Source organism: Mastomys coucha, unplaced genomic scaffold, assembly GCF_008632895.1.
Source record: "Mastomys coucha isolate ucsf_1 unplaced genomic scaffold, UCSF_Mcou_1 pScaffold22, whole genome shotgun sequence".
NCBI classification, from domain to species: Eukaryota; Metazoa; Chordata; class Mammalia; order Rodentia; family Muridae; genus Mastomys; species Mastomys coucha.
In genome coordinates this window covers 186,604,163-186,630,162 of record NW_022196905.1, presented here as the reverse complement: position 1 = coordinate 186,630,162, position 26,000 = coordinate 186,604,163, and the positions used below count along the sequence as shown (strand labels likewise).

The 26,000-nt window shown below is 44.3% G+C and overlaps 1 protein-coding gene and 1 long non-coding RNA gene across 2 annotated transcripts; both read left to right on the top strand.

Annotated features, from left to right (window-relative positions):
- The first annotated feature begins 4,975 nt into the window (after window positions 1–4,975).
- Window positions 4,976–9,788, top strand: LOC116069235. Its single transcript, XR_004109926.1, has 3 exons — window positions 4,976–5,339; window positions 7,803–7,854; window positions 7,930–9,788. It is a non-coding gene; the product is annotated as an uncharacterized LOC116069235 (long non-coding RNA).
- An 11,996-nt stretch (window positions 9,789–21,784) lies between these two features.
- On the top strand, window positions 21,785–25,647 carry Slc25a4 (solute carrier family 25 member 4). Its single transcript, XM_031339718.1, has 4 exons — window positions 21,785–22,030; window positions 23,356–23,842; window positions 24,326–24,466; window positions 25,205–25,647. Exons 1-4 carry the CDS (start codon window positions 21,920–21,922, stop codon window positions 25,360–25,362), a joined length of 897 nt encoding a protein of 298 aa, XP_031195578.1. The 5' UTR covers window positions 21,785–21,919; the 3' UTR covers window positions 25,363–25,647.
- Window positions 25,648–26,000: the final 353 nt, after the last annotated feature.

Below are 26,000 nucleotides of genomic sequence, written 5' to 3'. Positions count from 1 at the left end.
TCTCCATTTCCATCCCTGTAATTCTTTCAGACAGGAGCAATTATGAATCTGAGATGTGACTGTGGGATGGCAACTCCATCCCTGTCTTCCTGTCAGGCATTTCATCTCAGGTCCTTCCCTTTGAGTCCTGAGAGTCTCTTACCTCCCAGGTCTCTGGTGCATTCTGGAGTATCGGCCGCCTTACCCGTCCAGCGGAAATAAGGAGGCAAACATGAGCCCTTCTCCAAGCAGATTTTATTCAGGAACCCTTATTTTACTTCTTCTTAATAATATCTCTAATCTCTATAATCTCTATTATCTCTCTCTCAGCCTCCCTAGTAGCTGGGACTACCGGCGTGTGCGCCACCACCACCTGGCTCATTATAATCCTCTCTCAAGTAGAATCTAGAAGCCTCCAGCTTTTACAGGTTAAATACTTTTCCTGGTCCCAATCAGCATCAGCTACGTGGCAAAGCATAATAGGCTGCAGGAAATTCATACCAGCTTGCGTCACAAACTGGAGGCACTCAGCTTCTCCAACTAATGGCTTGATTATCAATGCTCTCTGCTTTGGCCAGAGACCAGGTGTTCAATATAGGGTGGCAGCTGCGGCTCCCCACACTGGAGGGTCCCCCCCAACCTCAGGTCCCCAACACACATACAGTAGAGGACTTCTGGGCCTGTGTTCATTCAGAGATGATGCCCTCAGGAGACTGGAGGTCCCAGGGAATTTAGAGGTCAGGTAAGGTGGGGGGTGGGGACCTCCACGTGGAGACAGGGGCATGGGGAGTAGGTATGGGATGTAGAACAATTGGAGGGTGGATGGGGGGATGACAAAATATAGAGTGTAAAAAAGAAGAAAAAAGAAAAAGAAAAAAGATACTAGTTAAAAGCTCAAAAGATATTTACAAGAGGCAAAATGTCAAATCATAAGCAGAGTAAATTCTCCTTCGTCCACCTTGTTCTTTAAAGGACTCTCAATGGAATAAATAATGTCTTCTAGCATTGGGGAAAACCAAGAAGACTATTGGACAGGGGTCCCCCAGAGCAACGGTTCTCAACCTGTGTGTTGTAACCCCTTTGACAACTTCTATCTCCAAAAAATATTTACATTATGATTCATAACAGTAGCAAAATTATAGTTACAAAGTAGCAATGAAAATAATTTTATGTTGAGAGGGTCACCACAACATGAGAAGCTGTATTAAAAGGGTCACAACAGTTGAAAGGTTGAGAGCCACTGTTCCCAGAGGAACAAAGCCAATGTATATTTCAAATGGGATTCTCTAGATGGGCTCACACAGTATAGGCTGGGTAGTCCAACAATGACTGTCTGCGTGCTGGAGAACCCAGTAGTGCCTGCTCAGCCCACCAGCATGATGTCTCTGAAGTCCCAATCTAGTACCGAAAGCTCAGGAGATTTCTGGAGAGCCACTGGTCTACAGTTTATATCTGAAGCTGGAGGATCTAGTTTCTCAAGTCAACAAAGAAGCCACAGAGCTAGGGAAACCACGGTAGACAAATGCAACAGCAAGGAACAAAGGCAGGCAGAAGCAACATTGTTTCTCCTCAGGCTTCTTGGTTGATCCTGGAAACACCCTCAGAGACTTGTCCAAGGGCATGTCTTTAGTTGACTCCAGACCCAATCAAACTGACAACTAAGATTAATTATCACCTAGGCAATTTGACTCTGGTTTTGCAACATTCTAACTCTCCACGATCACTAAGTTCTAATCAATCAGCTTTGCAGACTCTTTGACATAGATTAGGCCTCGTTAACTGCAGTTCCCATGGTTCTAATTCTATGCTTGTCAAACGTGAGCAAGAGGGAGCCCCTTTGTGTAGGCTGGTGAGTGGTCATGAGGAATGGACAGAAGCCCTGAAGCCCCCGAGGAAGAGAAACAAGCCTCAGTGAAGTGTGTTTAAGGAAGTGTGCTCCATGTCAGGAAATAGAGACAAGAGGGATGTGTGATGCTCCTGACCTGAGATGCTGCGGCCACAGGTGGAGTTCAAGAAACAGGGTTTTGACTTCTGTACTCATTCTATTTCCTCCTTACTCTTTACTACTTTCATAAAGTGAGTGGAAATTTCTAGCCAGCTTTTGACAGTTAAACAGGAACCAAGAAAATAATGTTAGACCTCTCTGGACCCAGAATGCTAGCAGGAGCTGTAACGTCTGGGCCTTTGGAGGGATGGGAGTGAAGGAAGAGGGTTCTATGAGAAGCAGGAAGCTGGGGGCTCAGGGCTGCAGCTCTTTCCCCTTATACAGTCTCTCCCTTGGTGATAAAAATTAAGCATGCTAGTTGGGTAATTTCAGCAAAATTCGGTGTTTTCTGCAGTGTCTTAAATGCCGTGTAGAGGCCCAATTCAAACACTGTACTGTATCCTAAGAAACAGAAGAGCTGCTGTGCTATCTTAACACCAATATCAGTAACACCATTGTAGGACTGCACAATTACACAGTCTGGTTAACTTTCCTTTGAATCAAAGCAAAGTTATCTTACAAAGGGTAATAGTTCCTCTTAATGGATTACTTGAAATGAACTTGCCTCGATAACCACCATATATGTTTAGCATCTAAGAAGTACAGGTGAGATTGCTGGAGTAGACAGGAAGTGGGGTGTGTGTTGGCATGGGGTGGGGGACTCTGCCTCAAGGTTACAAAACACACAAGCAAACTCCGTCTGGAAGCTAATTTCACCAATACGGTAGGTCTGAGTATCAATGCTGGCCAGGCAGCCTGAGCCACATGCAGGGCTTGAAAGGAAGAGGTCTAAGAAGGCGAAGGTCTCTTACATCACCCAGAGTCTTCAAGGGCTTGCTCCTTTCACAAATACATCTCTTGAACCCCTCAGGGTTTTGTTGGCCAAAGTCATCCACCCCTTTCATAGCTCAGTGTGTGCCTATAAAATGTTCACTCGAATGTGGAGAAAGTCGAAGGTGGTTTTGATTTGTGGAAATGATTTGGTCTCTCTCTTCTCCCTTCCCCTCTCACAAATCTCCCCTCCCTCAAGTCTGACCCAGAGGGCAATAGCTGTGCCCAGCGTTAGTGGGTACAAGAGGGTAAGGGTGTGCCAGAACAGGTTTGGTGTGGCCTGAAGCCATGACAGGGTGCACACACCCAAAATTGCCACTTTCCTGCTTCATCGGGTCTAACCATCCAGAGGGTGAGGGAGCACGGCTGGGGTTGCAGGTTAAGAAGGGGGCAATGGGATTTAAAACACAATTCTAGTCACAACCCGTTTCCCAGACTCCCCTCGGGCTCCTGTCAGGTGCGTCACCTCTCCACTGCTGCCCCTACAAGTATTCTTTAGGGCTCCCCGGGAACTGGAGTTTCTGAGCACTGGGACATGGATGTTGCCATTAGCAACAGGAAAATCCTTGCTCTAGGAAGGGGGCGGAACGGTCGGAACGGTGATGTCTACCTTGGATTCCCGCTGTGCCCTGCCTCATCCAGTATCCAGGAGAGCAGAGATGGCAGGGGCCAGCCTAGCCTTCGCAAGTACTGAGACCTCACACCCCTGCTCAGAGGTATTTACAGCCTGTGTACCTCCCATTGTGGAACTATCAGGAGTCCCTGAATGGCAGAAATGGCCTTAGGAAGGAAAGGAAACTGTTGGGGGTAGGAGACTTAAAGCAGTGGTTCTCAACCTGTGGGCTGTGACCCATTTGGCAGCCCTCTATCCCCCAAAATATTTGTATTATGATTCATAACAGTAGCAAAATTACAATTATGAAGTAGCTGTGAAAATAATTTTATGGTTGGGGGAGGGGGGCCACCACAACACGAGAAACTGTATTAAAAGGTCACAGCATTAGGAAGGTTAAGAACCACTAACTTAAAGTATCCCAACTCTGTATTAAGCAATCAAATGGTTTCTCTCTCGCTGGGCTTGGCGAGTGACCCAGCAGCTGTGGCTTCTGAACGCTGTCCATCGCTCCCTCGCGGTCTCCATTCCCTCAGAATAAATACTATGGACTTAGCCTGTCCTGGATCAGCCTGTCCCGATCCAGCTGGCTTTATCCCCTGATGATTTCTGCATGCAGCTCTAGATAAACACATCGTTTTTAATCTGAGTGTTTTCTGTGGCGTTCACAATCCTCAGCTTCAGCAGTGACTATCAAATAGCTTTCCAATCTGCCTGTTACGTTTCCAGGATCACTGAGTGAAGGCTTCAACTGCCTGGGTCTTGCCAGTACCTGGCGACTGTCCTTCGGTGTTGGCCTTCAGGATGTGAAACTTGCAACCTCGATAACCCAAGATCATGAAAGCCATCCACATTTTCTTCCAAAAGCTTTATATTTTGGGTTTTATATTTGTCTATGTTTCATTATAAGTTAAGTTTTATATGGTGTAAAATACAGAGCAAACTTGTTTGCTTAGATATAGGTAGCCAGAGCTCTGTGATCTCTGGAAGGTTTCATCTCCTGTCCAGTGAATTAGTTTGACCCTTAGTCGAATCCAATGTGTGTACGTGTGCTTATAATCTTACTCTTTATGGACCTGTGGCTCCATTTTTGATGCCATGCTGTGTTGAGTGCTGTGGCTTCAGAGTGACTTGCAAGCAGGGTGGGTTTGTTAGTTCTCTGACTTAATTCTTTATTTTCAAAGGTGGTCTTTCCTTTTTCTATCAGCCTATCAATTTCTAACAAAAGAAAACAAAAACACACAGCAGGAAGAGGTTTTTTGTTCTTTTAGTTACCTAATATTTTTTTTACCCTTCTAATTTAGGTGTCTTTTGTTTTGTTTTGTTTTATCCCGTTGGTTTGGCTAGAAGTGCAGAGATACAATGGCTCAGCAGTTAAGAGCACTGATTGTTCTTCCAGAGGTCCTGAGTTCAATTCCCAGCAACCACATGGTAGTTCACCACCATTTGTAATGGGATACATATCCTCTTCTAGTGTGTCTGAAGACACCAACAGTGTATTCACATGTATAAGTAAACTTGTTAATCTTTAAAAGAGAGAGAGAGAGAGAGAGAGAGAGAGAGAGAGAGAGAGAGAAGAAGAAGAAGAAGAAGAAGAAGAAGAAGAAGAAGAAGAAGAAGAAGAAGAAGAAGAAGAAAGGGCATTTGTTCCAGGTTTTGGATGAAGTCATTGAGTAAGTGCGATGTTAGCTATCAGTTTTTTCACAAATACCCTTAATCTAGCTGAGGGATTCCCATTTTATTTCTAGTTCGATAAGAATGTTTTATATTTGAATTATAAAAGATACTGGGGGCTCAACAGGTAAAGGTACTTGCTGCAAGCTTGACATCCTGAGTTCAGTCTCTGGGCTTCACTTGGTGACAGGAGAGAACCAACCAATTCTTGGAAGTTGTCCTCCTTTGACCACCACACTTGTGATGTGACACAAGTAGGTGAGTATGAGTACATACACATACACACACACACACACACGTACATACATACACATACATATATATACATATATACACACACATACATGTATACATGCACATGAATACATATACACATGCATACACACATATACACATATATACACATATACACACATACATACACACACGTACACATATATACACAAATAAATAAATTTAGCAAAAAGTTTACAACAAATACTGGACTTGTCAAAGGCTTTTCACATGACTTTTGTAATTTTTTCTTCAATTTGTTAGTATGATTAGTTAAACTGATTAATTTTCTAATGTTAAAATAAAACTTGAATTCTGGCATTAATCCCCAATTGACCATGAAATGTAATATTAATGTACTTTTTACTCAGGGTGCTGTTAAGAATGCTTGCACACATGTGATCTTCCTCTCTCTAAGAATCTATGTCTAGTTTCTGATATCAGGTGTGAGGCTGGCTTCAGAGACTAAGTTGGGACTTAGTCCTGGATGATGTTCTCTGAAGTGATGCATCTGCCCTAAAGGTCCCATGTTCACTTTGCATTAGCTATGTAAGGTGTGGCTGTGGAGAGATGAAAGGTGTAGGTCAAGAGCCAAAACCATCTTGAGCTATTTTTAGTTCCTCTTAGGAGCCACTTGCCATCACCCTTTGTATCTCACCTCACATTCCCAAGACTCCTAGATAAAATTCTGAGAATGTGTCCTGAAGCTTGACACACCTCTAAATGACAGTAATTATAAAGCTAAACAGCTGCTGAAGACAACTCTTACATTCTGTAGATGGCCCTGCTACCTTACCTGATGATGCTTCCTATGCATGGTTGCTTTTTGTTTGTTTGTTTTGAGACAGGGTTTCTCTGTGTAGCCCTGGCTGTCCTGGAACTCATTCTGTAGACCAGGCTGGCCTCAAACTCAGATATTTGCCTATCTCTGCCTTCAGAGTGCTGGGATTAAAGGTGTACACCACCACTAACCAGCTTCCTACACATTTTTTTTAAATCTATATATTCATTACTTTTGTGAGAATAGAAATTCATTTACGATGTATTCACGACTTCTTTTTTTTTTTTTATGAGGATAGAAATTCATTTAGCAGGCCTGTAGGGATACATCAGTGCTTGCTCAAAACAAACATAAAGAACTGTTCAGATCTCCAGCATCAAGTAAAAAGCCAGGCTTGCTTTAAAAGAAAAATCTCAGTGCTGGGAAGGAGAAACAGGAAGATCTCTGGGGCTTGCTGGCAAGCCAGCCCAGCCTAGTGGTGAGCGCCAGATGCACTGAGAGATCTTCACATTATAAAGTAGTGAACAATTGACCTGTGACCTCAATATGCAACACACACACACACACACACACACACACACACACACTTCTTGTCAGGAAAGAAAAACAAAGTTATGTATCATGTAACCCTTTCTATGGTCAAATAAATCATTCAGGCTAATCTATGTTCTTGGGACATGGTTATTCATACTTGATTCAGAATCAACCATTTTCTTAGTTTAGAGCACAGTATTTTACATGGTCCACCTTCTTTGGACATTTAGAAAGACTTCTATAGAACTTATGATTACTTACTCATAAAAATGCGTGGTAGAATTCCTGAGGGATATATCTAGGCCTGGGGTTTTCTTTATGGCAATGCCTTGAGCCACAAGTTCAGTTTATTATACACTGCCACACTGTCACACGGCCACATGGCCATATAGTCACACTGTCACAGGGCCACATGGCTACATGGTCACATGGTCATACTGTCACAGGGTCACATAGCCACACTGCTACAGGGCCACAGAGCCACACTGCCACATGGCTACAGGGTCACACTGCCACAGGGCCACACTGTCACACTGCCACAGGGCCACACAGCCACAGGGCCACCCTGCCACACAGCCACAGGGTCACACAGACACACAGCCACAGGGTCACACAGCCACAGGGTCACATTGTCACACAGCCACAGGGTCACACTGTCACACAGCCACAGGGTCACACAGCCACACAGCCACATGGCCACACAGCTACAGGGCCACACAGCCACAGGACCACACAGCCACAGGGCCACATAGCCATATTGCCACATGGCCACAGGGTCACACTGTCACACGGCCACATGGTCACACTGTCACATGGCCACACAGCCACATTACTGCACAGCCATACAGCCACATGGCCACAGGGCCACACAGCCACATGGCCATACTGCCACATGGCCATAGGGTCACACTGTCACATGGCCACAGGGCCACACAGCAACACTGCCACAGGCCACAGGGTTGCACTGTCACACTGTCACATGGCCACAGGGCCACACAGCAACACTGCAACATAGCCACGTTGGCTGCTTCTTACCCAGCAAGCTTCAAAAGTCATCTTGTAGAATTGTCCTTCCTGCATATGTTGTTTGATTGGCAGGAGCTGCTTTTAAAATGCTTTTTATTGTCCTTCAGCATCCTCCTTTGTGATCTTTCTGAATATTAATCAACTCAAGTGATCTTGAAGGTTAGTTTTTCTTTGTCCTGATTATCTCTGTTGTCTTTGGTTTTGTTTATGCATTTTGGGTTGTTTGTTTTACAGGCTGGCTAGGAACTCACTGTTCAGCTAAGGCTGGCCTCAAACTCTATGAAAGTGAAGCCTGCATTGTGTTGAGACTCCAAGATGCTGGAAGGGCCAAAGCTGTGGGACGTCTTCTAAAGAGGGCTACAGACAGAGAGTAGAACCAGCCCAAAAGAGAGAAATTTGTTACAATCAGCAAAACTGGAAAGGCAGAGCCATCAAAGCCCTTCAACATCAGAAGTGGAACTACAGGATTTGGAGTTTGCCCTGCTGGGTTTCATTCTTGCTTTGATCCAGAATTTGCTCACTCTTGCCCCTATACCTCCCTTTTGGAACTATAATGTATACTCTGTGTCATTGTATGTTGGAAGTATGTAATTTTCTTTTTGATATTCCAGGGGGTTACAATTAAGAGATTGCCTTAAGTCTCAGAAAAGACTTTGAACTTTGATCTTTAAAATTGTGTTGAGACTGGGAAAGATGATGAGGACTTTTGAAATTGAACTAAATACATTTTGCAGTACTATATGGCCAAAAGTCTATGAAGACCTGGGAGTGGAATATGGTAGTTTGATTGAAAATGGCCCCCCATAAGCTTAAATATTTGAATAATGGATCCCCAGTTGGTGGAACTCTTTGGGGAGGATGGAGAACTGTGGTCTTGTTGGAGGAGATGTGTCACTGGGGATAGACTTTGACATTTCAAAAGCCCACACCATTCTTAGTTAGCTCTCTCTCTCTCTCTCTCTCTCTCTCTCTCTCTCTCTCTCTCTCTCTCTCTCTCTCTCTGATTCCTACCTGCAGATAAGGACACAGGATCTCAGCTTCTGCTCCAGAGCCATGCCTGCCTGCTGCCATGCTCCCCACCATGATGGTAGTGGACTCACTCTCTGAAACTGTAAACTCCCCAGTAAACTTATTTCCCTCATAAGTTGCCTTGGTTATGGTATCTCATCACAGCAATAGAAAAGTACTAAGACCGTAGAAACCAGGGCAGATATTTTAAAATCTCTAGTGATGGATTTGTTTATTTATTCTTAAAAAATATATTAGTTTTTAGTTATCACACACATACGTACACACAAAATCTATTTCTCTCTATATATAAAGGGAGATAAGATAGGATCTCATGTGACCCAGGATGGAATCAGACTCAATATATAATTATGTACATGAGGATAATCTTGAATTTCTGATGCTCCTGGCTGCTGGGTTACAAACTCCTGCTCCCATTCAGTGCTGGAGATGGAACTCAGGGCTCATACATGGTAGCCACTCTACTAACTAAGATGTTATGCAGCCCCAGCCTTGTCTTCACACACCATGGGGGTCTGCATTTAGATGCATAATGTGTGATTGTTATAGTCTCTTGAGTCAGCTTCTTCTTTATGGAATAATCTTCTTTATCCATGATACTAGTTTTTAAATTTCTGTTACAACTTTGTCTGGTTTTTTTTTTTTTTTCATTTTAAAGCTATTTATACCTTTGCATTTTAAGTGTGTTGTTTATGGGGCATATACTTGAGACTTACATTCTTTTAACTATGATAATGATAGTATGTGTGTACATGTGTGTGCTGGGGAACATGGCATACACGTGGAAGTCTGAGGACAACTTTGTGGTGGGTTGTCCGGCATACAAGGCAAATGCCTTTACCCTTTGAGCTGTTTCTCAGCCCCAATTTGTATTGTGACTTAACTCTTTTGTTTGTTCTTTGGAGGTTGTACATGTATGTCCTAATGTATGCTTAATATTTGTGTGATATTTTTAGATTTTAGTAAAAATGGAAAACCTAAAAAACTATTTTGAGAACAGTTGCATCTCTATGGCATATTTTGTGGCCCTCTAGTGGCCATAATAAATAACCAATTATTTGACAGTTCTCTTCCTCCCTTGCTTCTTTCCTTGCCTCCTTCCTTCCTCTTATTACATCCTGACTGAAGTTTCCCCTCCGGCTTTTCTCCCAGTCTCTCCCAAGTACCTCCCGTCTCTCATAGATCCCCAGATCTCCTCAATTTCCTTTCAGAAAGGGGCAAGGCCTCCCAGGGGTATCAACCAAACATGGCATATCAAGTTACAACAAGACTAGGCACATTCCTTCATATAAAGGCTGGATGAGGCAACTCAGTAGGAATAAAAGGGTCCCAAAAGCAGGCAGAAGAATCAGAGACACTCCCACTGTTAGGAGTCCCACAAGTACACCAAGCCACACAACCATATGCCTCAGTTTCTTAATATTTGATATATAATATGATGCAGCAGAGTATAAAATGACATCATGGTCCTGAGGCAAAGCAGTATACATTAAAGTAATTAATAATATTACAGTTATTATATTTGATTCCAGGAACAGTGGTTTATATAAGATAGCCATGGTAAGTAGGAGTTTCAACAACATCCCTTCCCGGACACATAGAAAGCATGAGATGAGTTCAGGTGTGGTGGCTCATGCCTGTAATCCTAGCATTCGGAAGGCAGAAGTAGGCAGATCTCTGTGAGTTCAAGGCCAATGTAGGATACACAGTAAACTCCAGGACATCCAGTCATAGTTACAGTCAGCTACACAGTAAGATCTTGTCTCAAAACAACAACAACAACAATAACAACAAAAGAAAGCATGACAGAAGAAATGAAGATGTAAACCATGTGTCATTATATCCTCCATAACATTCTCTGAAGTGTCTCAAAATGAGGACAAAAAAGTATGTGGTTCTGAAAAGTAGAAATGCTTCCAATGTCATTATCTAGAAGAAGCATCAACTTCGATGTTCTTCAGGAAGAACCTGGCGGTTTACGGAGAACTTACCTGAAATACAGAATGGCTGAGTCAAGAGAAAAACAAGATCCACCAAGCCAAAGAAAAGCTGGGCCCATTCTCCCAGCTCAATGGGAATGGGCTGTAAGACATTCACTGATGCCAATAAACAAGGGGGCATAGTTTAATGACAAAATTTCAATCCACCCAAAAGATATAACAGCTCACATTTCACTTGACTTCATGCCTAAACAAAGTCTCAGAATGTGTGAGGATGGGGCTGGACAGGTGGCTCAGGGGTTAAGAGTAGTTGCTGCTCTTGCACAGGACCTGGGCTTGGTTCTTGGTACACACATGGTGGCTCACACCATATATAACTCCAATTCTAGGGATTTGATGTCCTCTCCTGACTTCCATGGACAGCAGACATACGTGGCAGACATTTGCATATACAGGCACATAAAATAAAAATAAGTAAAACTTTTTTTAAAGTTTTTTTAAAGGAACATTTGACAGAACACCAGTGAGAAATTGAGTAAAGTATGATGCTTCAAGGTGGACACAGGGTATAGGAAAGGGTATTTCTGCTAATTCAATTACTCCTGGTCTTTATGATGAAATGCTACATGCCTAGTTCATTGCTCTGTACTGAGATTTTGGTGGGCTCCGGTTGCTCCATTGCTACCAAGATTTTGCTTGCGTGTTCATTGAGACAGGGTCACATATACCCCAGGCTGGCCTGGAACTCATTCTGTAGCTGAGGATGACCCTGAACTCTTGACCCTCTAACCTTTATCTCTGGAGTGCTGAAATTACAGAAGTGTTCCGCCATGCCCATTTCAGATAAGGAAACTTGAAAACCACTAGGCTAGAAGATGACATAATGTATTTTCCTGTACATTTATTCAGCAAATACGCTGAACACCTGTTAGGTTTGAGGCACTGTATTATTGTTACATCAAAACAGCAACTTGCAGTTGTACTTACGTACTTTGCTTGTTTAATAGAAATGTATAGGCTGGAGACTCATAGAGAAAGCAGCCTGACCCCTCTCCTCTCCTAATGTTTTCTTTCCCTCCCTCCCTCTCCCTCCCTCCCTCCCTCTCTCTCTCTCTCTCTCTCTCTTACTTATTATCTTCTTAATTAAATGTGCTGGATGGAATGAGGAACAGTATAGAATTTTAAAATTCTGCCCTGTCTTCAGTATATTGCCTTTTATAAACAAGAAAACATTACCAACAGGGAAAAAATATTGGTTCTGTGAAAGGCAACTTAATTTCACTTAGAGATCTTATTCTGTCAAGTATCCACCTTGCCTTTCCTCTCCTGCTTTCCAATGGGTGACATCTACACCCCCAGGGATTTCTATAGTGCTGACACTAGGAGAGAGACACGTGATCTGGAACTTTAGCTGTCCGGGCTGCCAGGTCCTCATGCCTTCAGTCACCTCTCCATCAAGGTCACTTCTGACACTTTGCTCACTTCTGGGCACCAGGCTCTTCTGGGTAACTGGTGCCCTTGGATACCAAGTGTTACTCTGTTGCTTCTGCAAATACGCTAGGGCAGGTGAAGCCTAACTGGGGTGGGGGGCGCATGGAGCAGTACAGATGAAACCTAAGGGGGGCGGGGGCAGGGCGCAGTACACCAGCAGACTATATGGCAGGCCCCCAGAATTTGCTCCTCTGAGCTCCTCCTGTTCCTGGATGCTCTCCATGCTGCCTCCTTTGCCTGGAGCAGACCCCAGAGCTCCTTTTTATCAGTGACCCTATTACCTCTCTCTCTCTCTCTCTCTCTCTCTCTCTCTCTCTCTCTCTCTCTCTCTCTCTCCCCCTTCTATCCAAGTCTGGAAATCTGTCACCTTTGGATGGACAGGTGGGTGGGAAGTTTTGCTTTCCCTTTGATCTCCTATGACATATTTATTGTCTATATACGGTTTCTTTCTCGATTTAAAAAATTATCATGCTAATAATAGAGTACATTCTTTGATTTCTGGGTGTTTTATTTTTTTTTCAGCTTCACTGATACAGTATGTCTTGATTGTATATACAAAGTCTCACAGAGCAAAGAGACTATATGAAGATAGTAAGAACCTTCACAAGATCAAATTGTTGGTCTTTGGTTAAAAAAAAAATCTCTGATCTTGTGTATTAAACATTTGTTTATAATAACAGGAATAGAATGTTTTGCATGAAACACTAAACAGTGGAGGAACCAGTTCAAAATGTACTTGGGAAATCAGTCAAGTGAGCTCTAGGTGGCTTCTCTCACAGGGCTGCACGCCAGCAAAGCCAGGAGCTGTTAGCTGGAAAGGTGCTATTGTAAGATCAACCATGCATAAATTCTAAATACACTTGTCTTGGATAAAGCAAAGAGGGATCCTGAGATCTATATGAAGATGCCTGAGAAAAGGGGGGCTGCATGCCCACCTTGAGGACATGCAAGGTGTACCAGTATTGGGGCAGGTTGGCATCTAGGACTGGATGGCTTCTATGCTACCTTGTCTCAGGCAACCCATGGCCAGTCTGTCTCCGTCTCCACAGAAGGCCTTTTGAGAACAGTTTCTTTCATGACCGTTCTTAGGATTCAGGGCCTTCCCTGCCTAAATTCTTTTAACGGAATCTTTTTTCTTTCTTTTGTTCAATAAACATTTTACCATAGAATATAAATTCTATTGAAATTTGGAAGCTGGAGGGTGGTTTAGCATTTAAGAGCATATAGTCAGGCAGTGGTGGTACACACTTTTAATTCCAGCCTTTAGGAGGCAGAGGCACGTGGTTCTCTGAATCCAACGCCAGCCTCATCTAAAAAGTGAGTTCTAGGACATCCAGGGCTACACAGAAAAACCTGTCTTGAAAAACAAACAAGCAAACAACAAACAAACAAAAGAAAGAAAGAGAGCAAAGAAAAGAAGAGAAAAGAAAAGAACATGCACTGCTCTTCCAAGAGGATCCAAGTTTGTTTCCCAGCACCAATGTCAGGGAGCTTACAACTATTTACAAGTACAGCTCCAGGAGATCTGACATCTTCTTCTGGCTTCCAGGGGCACCTGCACTCAGATTTGCATATGCTGAGCCCCACCACCCCACAATTTAAAGTTAAAAAACATAAATACTTAGGGGAGCACAGAGATGGCTTAATGGTTAGGGGAGCTTGCTGCTCTTTAAAGGGCCTGAATTTGGTTCTCAACATCCATAGCTCATAACCTCCTATAATTCCAGCTCCAGGGCATCTGATATCTTGATATCTTGAAACATGTGTGTGTGTGCGTGCGCACACACACACACACACACACTGTGATGGTTTGTATATGTCACACACACACATTGTGATGGTTTGTATATGTTTGGCACAAAGAGTGACACTATTGGGAAGTGTAGCCTTGTTGGAGTAGGTGTGTCACTATGGGCGTGGACTTTAAGACCCTTGTCCTAGCAGTCTGGAAGTTAGTATTTTTCTAGCAGCCTTCAGATGAAGATGTAAAACTCTCAGCTCCTCCTACACCATTGCCTGCCTGGATGCTGCCATGTTCCTGCTTTGATGACAATGGACTGAACCTCTGAACTTGTAAACCAGCCCCAATTAAATGTTGTCCTTATAAGAGTTGCCTTGGTCATGGTGTCTGTTCACAGTAGTAAAACTCTAATTAAGACACACACACATACACATACACACATATACACACACACACAGCATGTACACACAGAGACACATAGATTAAAATAAATCAAAAATACAAGTTGTCACTGTATCACAGTAAAGACCAGCCATCACAAAGCACAACTACAGCTTCCATTTGGATTCGTGTCCCACTCCCTGGCTCAGCCTTGTAGGCAGTATGGCCTGTGCATCTCTGTTATGTGCTCCGCCCCAGACAGTGACAACCTTCTGAGTTCTGGATCATCAGTGCCCTGCAGAGCATTTGGGGATTGGAAGCAACAGTCAATAATGCTGATAGGAAGGTGAAAAGAGGGGGAACTGATTTGTGCCATTTTAATTCTGATGGAGAAGAGCATAAAAGAAATGACTACACGAGGAGGAGGTATAGAGTGAACATTTTCTACCATTATTGGGGGCGGGAAGGGGAAGGTAGGGGTGGTGAGATGCTCAGATGTTAAAAGTAGTTGCTGCTCTTCCAGAGGACCTGAGTTCAATTCCCAGCACCCCACCAGGCAGCTCCTAACTACCTGTAGGTCTAGCTGCTGCACACATTTGGTACCCATCACTTCCTGCTGCCAAACATGTAGATACAAAAATAAAAGTAAATATGAAAGAAAGATGCTTACTGTAGTTTCAACTGAAGCATTTTAGTTGATACTTTGTTTGTTTGTTTTCCGAGACAGGGTTTCTCTGTGTAGCCCTGGCTGTCCTGGAACTAACTCTGTAGACCAGGCTGGCCTCGAACTCAGAAATCTGCCTGCCTCTGCCTCCCAAGTGCTGGGATTAAAGGTATGCACCACCACTGCCCGGCGATACTCTTAATTTCTAAGTCCTGTATTTTCGTGGGGGCTGGGGTGTCTTCTAATAGGACTTTACCTATAGACAATTATAGAAAGCTTTCATTATGTTTTATGGTGCCTAATATCATAGCTTGAAGTCATGAAGCTACTCTCAGCAAGAATCATGGGAAGATGTTCATTCGCTTGCTGTGTCTAGAGCAGTGTGGCATGTGACGGTGTCTATTACCTACCATTGGTCTGCATTCAGCAGCTCACATATAGTCCTATACAGTCAAAACATATTTTGGGTGCTGAAGAAGTAGCCTAGTCAGTAAAGTGCTTGCCTTGCAATCGTGGCCCGAGTTTGACTTCCAGATGTGTGTGTGTTTTTTTTTTTTTTAAAAGGCAAGTAGGCATGGTGGCCACATGTAATCAGTGCTGGGGTATCAGACACATGTGGATCCCTTGGGATCCTGGACACTAAGAGACCCTGTTACAAAAGAGAAAGAAAAAAAAAGATAGGTGCGCCCGAGAAACGAATGTCACTGAAGTTGTTCTCTGTGCACATGCACAGATGCATAAATAAATAAATATTTTACTCATCCTTGCTTTGTGCCAAATTGACCACGTAGAGAGTCTTGTGCAGCTGGAGAGAGGCACAGCGGCTCACAGGCATTGCACTAGCGCCGCTTTTCTTTGCTTTTCTTTATCTGATGGAGCTTTTCTGTTCTCAGTTCCCAATTCGGTAAAAGAGACTTAATTCTGTACAATTGTATACTGAAAAAAAAAAAAAAAAAAAAAAAAAAAAAAAAAAAAGAAGAAGCCAACCACAAAAATCCCAAAGGACAGCTCAGTTCTTCATTGTCTTTTTCTACAGAGCTCGTTGCCCCACCTCCAGGATATCGTGAGCATTAGAGAGCACAGCCAGGTCTTATCCGGATGCTTTGTTCACTCTTCAGCAGGCAGAAGGCCAGGGAGCATTGGGGCAGGCTGCGAGGGAGACACATGTTCTGCCTCGCTCCATTCTCTCCCTGTTCTGTGTAAGTAATACCCAAGTCTTGTGATCCCAGGCTGCACATGCTCCTGAGGGCATCTGAGGCCTCTCTTTCCTGAGAAAATCCACACGGGCAGGCTTGACACTGCTGGGCTTCCGTGGAAAGCCTCTTGACTCCAGCTATGCTCCGCCTCCTACTAGGGGGAGCGGAGGGAGGAGAACCGTGCTATCTCCCACTCAGAAAATAGCAAAAATTCTGGTGAATGCAACCAAGACGACATGCTTCCCGAATTAAAAATTAAATAATGGGGCTTATTTATATTCAGTTTAAACGTCTGTTAAATTTTTCCTAGTACTGTTTTAGTACTAGAACAGCTTTATGGTAAAAAGTCCACACATAACAGCTTTAAAAAAAGATCTTGTTTGTAGTTCTCCCACAAAGAACAACAAGGAAATAAACCATATTGTGTGGAGATTTCATTAATTTTAAGCCATTGCATAACTTAGTCTATGGCAAACTGGAATTAGTCTCTAATGACAAATAACAGGGGAAGGAGATACCTACTGAATAATTAATGTTGGGCACCGCAGAGACGGCTCTGCAGGTAGGAGTCTGGCTGCTCTTCCAGAGACTCAGGTTCTGTTCCTAACACCCATGTGACAGCTCACAACCATCTATAACCCCAGTTCCAGGGAGGTCTGACGCCTTTTTCTGGCTTCTTTGGGAACTGCATGCATGTGGTGCATGGAGATCCACCGATACATGTAAAAATCAATAAATCTTTGAAAAAAATGATGTTGGGGATATCCAAGAATGGTATAGAGAAAAGTAAAATTGGATCCATATATCCTTAGCATAATATTTTTTTCATTGGTTTGTTTTAAAACTTACTATGAAGCTCTGACTAGCTTGCTATATAGACCAGCCTGGCCTTTTGAACTTACAGAGAGACACACCTGACTTTGCCTTCCAAATGCTGGCATTGAAGGTATGTATGTGCCAGCAGGTATGAACGTGTGTTAGATACATTAAAAATAACTGAAAAATTTTTTTCCAGAATAGAAGAAAATAGACTAGTATACCGATGAGGAATCAATAATCTATTTATAGAAAAAATTTACATTAATACATATGGTATACATTTATTTTATAGCTAAATAAAATAGCACTAATAAAACAATATGATAGAACAAAAAATCAAATAAGAAACAAAATTAAAAATTACTCGACATATTTATTGTCTCAAGTGTATAATTGTTAAAATAAATACTCTGCTTTTGTGCCAAAAAAGGTGTTCAAGGAAGACTAAAAGTTTGAACACACATATGTGTATAAATAAATAAAAGAAAGAAAAGAAATTCTGCCAAGTTAAAATGCATCATATAGCATACACAAAACTTCATCACAAACTCATGAAATGCCACAGCCAACTAAAAGATATTCTTTCTAGGGCAGTGTTGGAGTAGGATCTATGATAAACAAGACCATGTTATATTACTGGTGCATCTGATTTCTCAAGAATAATTTATTTTATTTAGTTAGGGGTATGTATGAGAGGTGGTAGTGGTGGTAATGGTGGTGGGGGTGGTGGATCAGAGGACAACTTTCAGGAATCAATTCTCTCCTCCTTACCATGTTGGGTCTGGGAATCAAACTCAGATCATCAGGTTTAGCAGCAAGCACCTTAACTACTGATCCATCTAAGTGGCCCAAGAATAAGTATTGAATTATTTTTAAGAGCTACAAAACCTTTAAAATACTCAATGTATCCATTCTATTTTGGGATCATATTAGAAGGAAACAAAGTAAAGGCAGGTTTCGCAAGAGCGTTTAAGTAGCAACATTGTTTTTCATTGATACAACTAAGCAACATCTCTATTGACCATGGAGAAGTCTAACTCGGGCCTACCTAGAGATTTCATCCCTGCAGACTAGAGTTCGCTACTAGAAAGTACTCGGCACACTACCAAAGGAGAAAGGTTAGCACCAACCCTGCTACCAAACCTCTGATCTACAATGGTGACCTGCCTTCAAGATACACTAGTGTTAGTAGTACAAAACTTGTGGGAGTAATTAGCCAATATTTGATGTAAGGCCTACTCCGAGAGATGGAACTCATACCCAACACTACTTGGGTGACCAAGAACTTGAGATTTAATGGGCCAAGAACCTAGGAGAGAACCAAATACTACTGTTCTGCTAAAGGAACACAGCCAGAAAATGACTCCTAATGGCATTCTGCTGTAATCATAGACCTGTCTGTGCCTTGCTCAGCCGTCAGAGAGAGAAGCTTCCCCCTACAGTGGATGGGAAAAAATTCAGAGACCCAAGTCAGAACAGCAAGCAACCCTGGAACACTCAGCCCTAAGTGGAATGCCTTCATCAAGCCCCTCCCCTCGGGGCCCAGGGAATTCTTTGAAAGAGGAGGCCAAAAGACTGGAGGAGCCAGGTGTGATGGAGGGTACCAAGAAAAAAAAATTAGGTTCCTGTAAATCAACATGACCAACGCACGAGTGAACTCACCGAGACAGAAGCAAGCAAACTCACTGAGACGGAAGCAAGTACAGGGCCTGCAAGGGTCTGCACTGGGTGGGGCCCAAGAGCTGAAAGGAGTTGTTAACACCTACTACCAGCCCTAGCCCTGAAGCATTTGCAAATGAAAATTTAGTTTTCTCTAAGGAAATCTCACTGGGGAGGAATCACTCTTAGGAGTAGGCTCAGCAGGAGATGGCCAACAGAACAGAAACTCAAAGGCGTCTTTGGAAGTCAATGTTAGTTTTCTCCGAGGGAGTCTCATCAGGGAGCAAACTACCCTTAAGAGTAGGCTCAGCAGGAGGTAGCCAACAGAACAGAAACTCTTCTCTGGAAGTTAGAGTTCGTGCTAAGTACCGGCTTTTGTTTTGTTTGTTTTAAACCTTAAGATCCTTTGCATATACTTGTGAGGTCTCAACCCCAGGGCGAAGGACTGTCTATTTAACATATCAAAGCAGACTTGGCAGCCAGGTTCTCCCAGCATCCTTTAGGCCTTACACACGTGGTCTAGTAACACAACGTCTTATAGGTTCCTTCTGGCTGGTGTACCTGACCCCTTCCAGGTTCCTTCTGGCTGGCGTACCCTGACCCCTTCCAGGTTCCTTCTGGCTGGCATACCCTAACCCCTTCCAGGTTCCTTCTGGCTGGCGTACCCTGACCCCTTCCAGGTTCCTTCTGGCTGGCATACCCTGACCCCTTCCAGGTTCCTTCTGGCTGGCGTACCCTGACCCCTTCCGTAGACTTCTCCAGCTCAGGGGCTGGGTTGTCCTTCCCTCAGCTGCCCTCCCCTATATAATCCAGCCATTTTGGTTACCTGGCCCCTTTTCCTTCTACCCTCCTGGCTTCTTGGTCTAGCTCTCCACTCTCCATTCTCCTCACATAGCTAACTCAGGGTTGTGTTCACCCTGCCTCTGGCTATCCTTTTCCTTTTATCTACAATTAAAGCTCCTTCACCGTACCTAGGAGCAGTCATGTATTCCTTTTTTTATTTCTTTACATTCAATTATATTATCACTTCTGGCTTAGTGCGTTTAATGGGGTTCCTGTGCATGCAACCATGTGTGTTTTTGTGCTTTTTTTTTTTTTTTTTTTTTTTTTTTTTTTTTTTTTTTTGCTCTTTTTCTTCTGTTTGTTCTGCCCTATTCTTATCTGTTCTTGTTTTATCTTATTATTGTATCTTACATTATTCTTACATGTCTGTTTTCTAATGAGAGTCAGAAGGGGTGTTGATCTGGATGGGAGTGGGAGAGACACTGGGAAGAGTAGGGAGAGGGAAAACCATAATCAGAATATACTGAATTAAAAAAACCATTTTCAATAAAAGAAAAAAAAGGTTGCAAATTTGCTTTTACTCTTAATAAATGGAAAATCATATACATATAAAAACCAAATAGACAAACCAATAGGCAACCTCTAACACAGAACTGAAAGGAACTGGCTTCATTTACTGCTCATTATAGTAGAGCCAAATGGAGTATATACACAATTATAATTATGACTAATATATGAATTTTATTGTCCATGGAAATTGCTGTGTGAAACTGTGCTGGACACACTGAACTTCAAGGTCCTTGGTGGTGGCTCAAGGTGCTACATGCGATTCTTTTAGAGGTCACACTTCCTGGCACACAGTGATAGTTCAGCTAGTGTCTGTTGAAGGAACATAGATACCTTTTGTGTTTGTCTACGTTTGTGTCTTCTTTGACCTCTAGCAACATTGTAACGAGCCCTAGCCTAGTTTCTCCCTAACTCTAACCTGCCCCAACTGCAAATAAATACATCACCTATGTGCTCCTGGCATCCCGCCAGTGACCTCTGCTCTAGTAAGTCTTTAGGCTCTGAGTGACACACAGGTGCAGCTCAATCAGCACTTAACGTGTAGTACGCATGGATCAGCACACATTTAAAAAGATGAACTGCCTCGTCAGAAGTCCAAACGAAGGTTAGCAAACGTGGGAAAAGAGTAAGGGCGTTGAAGTTAAAAAACAAAACAAAACAAAAAACTAGTAGCACTCATTCTTTTGGAAGGGGGCAGTAGGGAGAAAATGCACAGTTATATTTGAACTGCCTTAAAAGATGTAGGGGAAACTAAATCTCACATCCATATATTTAAAAAAAAAAATTAACTGCAATCACTTTCCCGGGATTAGACAGTGCCTCAACTCCCCAGCCTTAACTTGCCTATTACAGAGGCAGACACAGCCAAGGATTCGACCTTCCGGAAAGGCGGAGGACTCTGATCCTTAAGAAGTAGCCAGCCAACTGGAACCATCCTGCACGGACTATGACTGAGATTCCATTAAGAGCAGAGCGCTCATTCAAGCGCTTTAGAGGTCTGTCTACAAGAGAATCCCAGGAGCTGAGAGATAGATGAGGGGCTAATGAAGGAAAGTCTTTTCCTTAGGAGTCCTGGGCCTGAATGTCGGTGTGACAGGCTGAGTTAACAGAAAAGCCACACATCCACACTTACTGCCAAAATGAGAACCCACCTAGCGTCCCTGCATTCGGAGGCTTTTTTTTTCTTGATGGCGCAGAGTGTCGGGCGCATACACATTTCCCAACAGATTGAATGGTTCACGGATTGAATGGAGAGAAGTCGGTGACAGGAGCTTGCCCGCTACTATAAGGCAATAGCTGCATAAAAAGATGTTAGTATGTATGTGGGAGGAGTATGATTTATTTGCAGAAACGCAGAGCTCTGCAGAGGCCCGAATTCAGGCAGTGAGCTCTAGTTGGAAACGCCCTGACCACGGGGAAGGGGTGGAAGCCTGAAACCTTCTTGGTCCAAAGCACAATGGTGCAGGATCGAGGTCAAAGAGAGCTTCGCTTGAAGCATGGGGGTGGGGGCCCTCTCTGTCCCCAGGTCGTCCCCAGGCTAAACCCTCGTGAGCTATAAATACAACGGCCCACAGGCAGCAGAGACACGGTGTTCCCTCGGCTTGCTGGGAGAGATAACATGAATTTGCCCTTTAAACGTCCCAAGCTACAAGCACAGCCCCCCAACCCACCCCTAGCTCCCGGAAGCGTCTTCGCCCCCAATGCCCTCTGCAAAGGAGGGGGGGGGATGGAGAGGGGCTGTCCGGGGAGCAGCCCAGCCAATGCGCTGCTGCGCGCTCGCCGGGGTCCCTCCTCCTCTCGCGAGACGCCGAGCCGGGGATATAAGGAGGGCTGCGGTCCGGCGGGCGGTCCCTTCGCGTCGTGCAGGGACGGAGACGGGGTGGCGGTGCCTGGCCGGGCGTAGGCAAGAGCGAAAGAGCGGCTCCCTGCAAGCTGTGCGCGCCCGGCTTTCAGCATGGGGGATCAGGCTTTGAGCTTCCTTAAGGACTTCTTGGCAGGTGGCATCGCCGCCGCCGTCTCCAAGACTGCGGTCGCCCCGATCGAGAGGGTCAAACTGCTGCTGCAGGTAAGGACGGCTTGGCGGGGCGGGCGACGGGCGCGAGCGGGGCGCGGCAGGGCGCGGGCGGGCGGGCGGGGCGCGCGCGGCAGGGCGCAGGGATGCGGGCGGGGCGCGGGGATGCTGCGGCGCGAGTGCGCGCCGCGCCGCGCTGCGCTGCGCTGCGGAAAATCTGTGCTAGGCCTCAAGCCCGGGGCCTACGCGAAGGGGAAGGTGCCCTCTACGCAGATACAGGTCCAGCGTCAGTGGCAGATTCCTGGTGTCGGGTGGCGCCCGGGTTGGGGTGTCTATATATGGAAACCCACCCCGAAGCTGGTCTACCTCGAGCCAGATCCTGTGCCCGGTACAGCAAGCGACATTCCATCCAAGGCCTCTTAGGCGGGCCTCCACCCTTTGGCCACATCCTCTGCACCTTCTTATCTGCATCCACCGTTTACAATAGAAGCATCCGATTAATCATTGACTAGGGATCGCTCTATGTCGCGTGCGCTGTGCTATAACTTGACATTGATTTCATTCATCTCTCTGTAACCTCTGGAAGATACGAATCGTCCTTGGCCGGTATTCACGCATGGAGACACTGAGGCAGAAATTCAGAAGTAATATTCAGGATAAATTCAGACTGCCTTAGCCAGCTTGTCCCCATATAATTTTCTCCCCGGCCATTGAAGGGGCTGTCATCACCATCTGATCCATTCCAAAGGCAAACGCCATTCAATGGGGAAGAGCCATCTGGGCATTTAAACATCATCACAAAATGCTCCAACAGATTGGCCGCAGCAGTAGTAACTCAATAATCGATTACCTGAATTATCTGCTTGAAAAATTTCAGACACCTACTGTTAGACAACCTTGTCTCACGGGATATTAGAGTAAAGCAAGGGAATTGTCATCCGCTCGCCATGTTAAGAGCCCTTGAGGGAGGGATCTTTATTGGTATTTCCCATAAGCCTGCAGAGAATTTCCCTCAAATGTCCTTATGATGACTAAAAATCGGATTGCTTTTTAGCTTAGTCAAGTAACCACCGTTTATTGATATTTTCTTGATAACTGATTTCCAGATACATTAAGAAACAATTGGAATTCTCTCTTGTCTCTAGAAAGGGAAAGATGGGGCAGAATCCTGGGCATGGTAGTGCACATTTGTAATTCCGGCATTTGGGAGGCTACTGCAGGAAGATTTTTTGAGTTCCAGGCTATCCTGGGCTATATAGGATGACCATACCAAAACAAAAACAAGAAATACAAACCTTTCTTTTGCTCTGTCTTTTTTTCCCTTCTCCCTGCCTTGTCCTCTGTCACCCACCCTGCCTCTCCCCCTCCCCGCCCCCCAGGTCCAGCATGCCAGCAAACAGATCAGTGCAGAGAAACAGTACAAAGGCATCATTGATTGTGTCGTGAGAATCCCCAAGGAGCAGGGCTTTCTGTCCTTCTGGAGGGGTAACCTGGCCAATGTGATCCGGTACTTCCCCACCCAAGCCCTGAACTTCGCCTTCAAGGACAAGTACAAGCAGATCTTCCTGGGAGGCGTGGATCGTCATAAGCAGTTCTGGCGCTACTTCGCCGGGAACCTGGCCTCTGGTGGGGCAGCGGGGGCCACCTCCCTCTGCTTCGTCTACCCGCTGGACTTTGCTAGGACCAGGCTGGCTGCTGACGTGGGCAAGGGATCTTCCCAGCGTGAGTTCAATGGGCTGGGCGACTGTCTCACCAAGATCTTCAAGTCTGACGGCCTGAAGGGTCTCTACCAGGGTTTCAGTGTCTCTGTTCAGGGCATCATCATCTACAGAGCTGCCTACTTCGGAGTCTATGACACTGCCAAGGGTGAGAGAGGGGCTTTGGGGTGGAAGGTATGGGGAGGAGGGGTCTGTATGACCTATCCTTCCACAATGACCTTTGTGTCTTGTTAGTTGCCTTTCCTACCTCTGAGCTAACCTGAGTTCTGAGGAGTTGATGTGATGTGGTTTGGATAAATTAGTAGGTAAAGGAACCTCTGTGTCCCATACTGGTAAATACTGTGGCTTTGAGCTACTCGGAGGGCGCAAAGCCTCCCGCTAACCCACCTCAGTTGAACTAGAAGCAGGCTCCATGCCAACAGAGCTGTAGCTTCCTTGGATTACGGGAAGGCAGCAGCCAACTTTGGTTGGTTACCTGGTTACATGTGAGGGATCTTTGGGAGGAGCTGGTTCTCGTGGAAGGGCAGGGTATGGAGTTGGGTCAGTAACCTTGTCTTTCCTTCATCTGCGTTTTACCCGTGCTGCTGAGAGAAGCACCTGTTAGCCATTTGCTTCTTGGCTCTGCTCGCAGGGATGCTGCCAGACCCCAAGAATGTGCACATTATCGTGAGCTGGATGATTGCCCAGAGTGTGACGGCGGTGGCGGGGCTGGTGTCTTATCCATTTGACACTGTTCGTCGTAGGATGATGATGCAGTCAGGCCGGAAAGGGGGTAAGCATGAACCCCACAGTGTGAATCTTAGGTGTCACCCCTGGAGGACAAACACTGGGCAGTGCTACGAGGCCTTGCTTTTCCTAAGTTGAAAGGCAAAATTTCTCCGGAAGTACTTCAGAAACCGAGACTAGAACTTCTCCTTTAGCTTTTCCTTAGGGTTTTTTTTTTTCTTTTTTCTTTTCTTACTAAAGAAAGTATAGGAACGTAACAAAACAAGGTTTTTTAGAGTTGGCCCTAGGTATTTAGGATTAACAGACTGGGTGCATAAGCAAGGGAAAGAAGTAGTTAACTGTACACTTAAAACATTGCTTCCTTTTACAGTTATTGGAAGAGTAGATGAGATGATTTAGATGAGAAATGGCTTGACCCATCCTGCTTTGGTAGTTTTAGCTTTATAAGTAAAAGCGTGAAACTGCCATTCTTAAAGTTAAAAAGACAAAACCACACACCAAATGTGAGGGCATTCTGTATGACCCAACAGTCATACCTTTTGTTTTTTCTTCATGATCTTGGGCAGTGTAATCTGAGACCAGGGCTAGTTTGCTCATCCATAAAAAGTTATCCAGAGAGTGTGACACTCCTTCCTCACACTGCCTTCCAGTTTTAGTTTGACAGTCTGTAATTGCTCCAGGTTTTACATAACTGATCTTGAGTTTGAGAATTAAGGATGCTAGAAGACAGCTTAACTCAGTTACTCGGGAGGAAAGGAACCCTTACCCACATTTGTCTCCACAGCTGATATTATGTACACGGGGACACTCGACTGCTGGAGGAAGATTGCAAAAGATGAAGGAGCCAACGCTTTCTTCAAAGGTGCTTGGTCCAATGTACTGAGAGGCATGGGTGGTGCTTTTGTATTGGTATTGTATGATGAGATCAAAAAATATGTGTAATACTCAAGTTCACAGGTTCACAGACCCATTGTGTGGTTTAACAGACTATTCTTAAGGAAATAAAAAAAGACAGATCTTGGATAAAACCAGACCATAAGGAATACCTCAGAAAAAAATGTTTCGTTGAGTATTCATTAAACCACAAAAGTATTTTGTATTTATTTTACATTTAGATTCCCACAACAAACAGAAGATAGCTTATCATACTTGTTCAATTAATTAACTGAAGAACTGATGCTGAAAAAGTAACTCAATGTGACTCATTAATAAAGACTACTCAATACACTTTATCTCCCTGCACTTATTAACTACTAACAGATTGAAAAGCATCAGTGCATGTTTTCTAGAAGGACACATTTGTCAGCGACTCCAGTGTGCATGTCCTGTACTGGCTACATTATAGTTTTTCAAACATAAGCAGTTCATGTACTGTCTGACCACACTTGCTGGAGGCTCAGATGTGGTAACATGCACAGAGCTCCACAGTCCCCTAACTGACTTCCACTCAGTCTTTTGGGACTCTGAGCTTTGCTGAGCTTTCGCTCAGGGGTAAGAATGTTGCATGCTTAGAAAGTGCTGGGTTTTTTGTTGTTGTTGTTTTGTTTGTTTGTTTGTTTGTTTTAATTCCTGCATAGAAT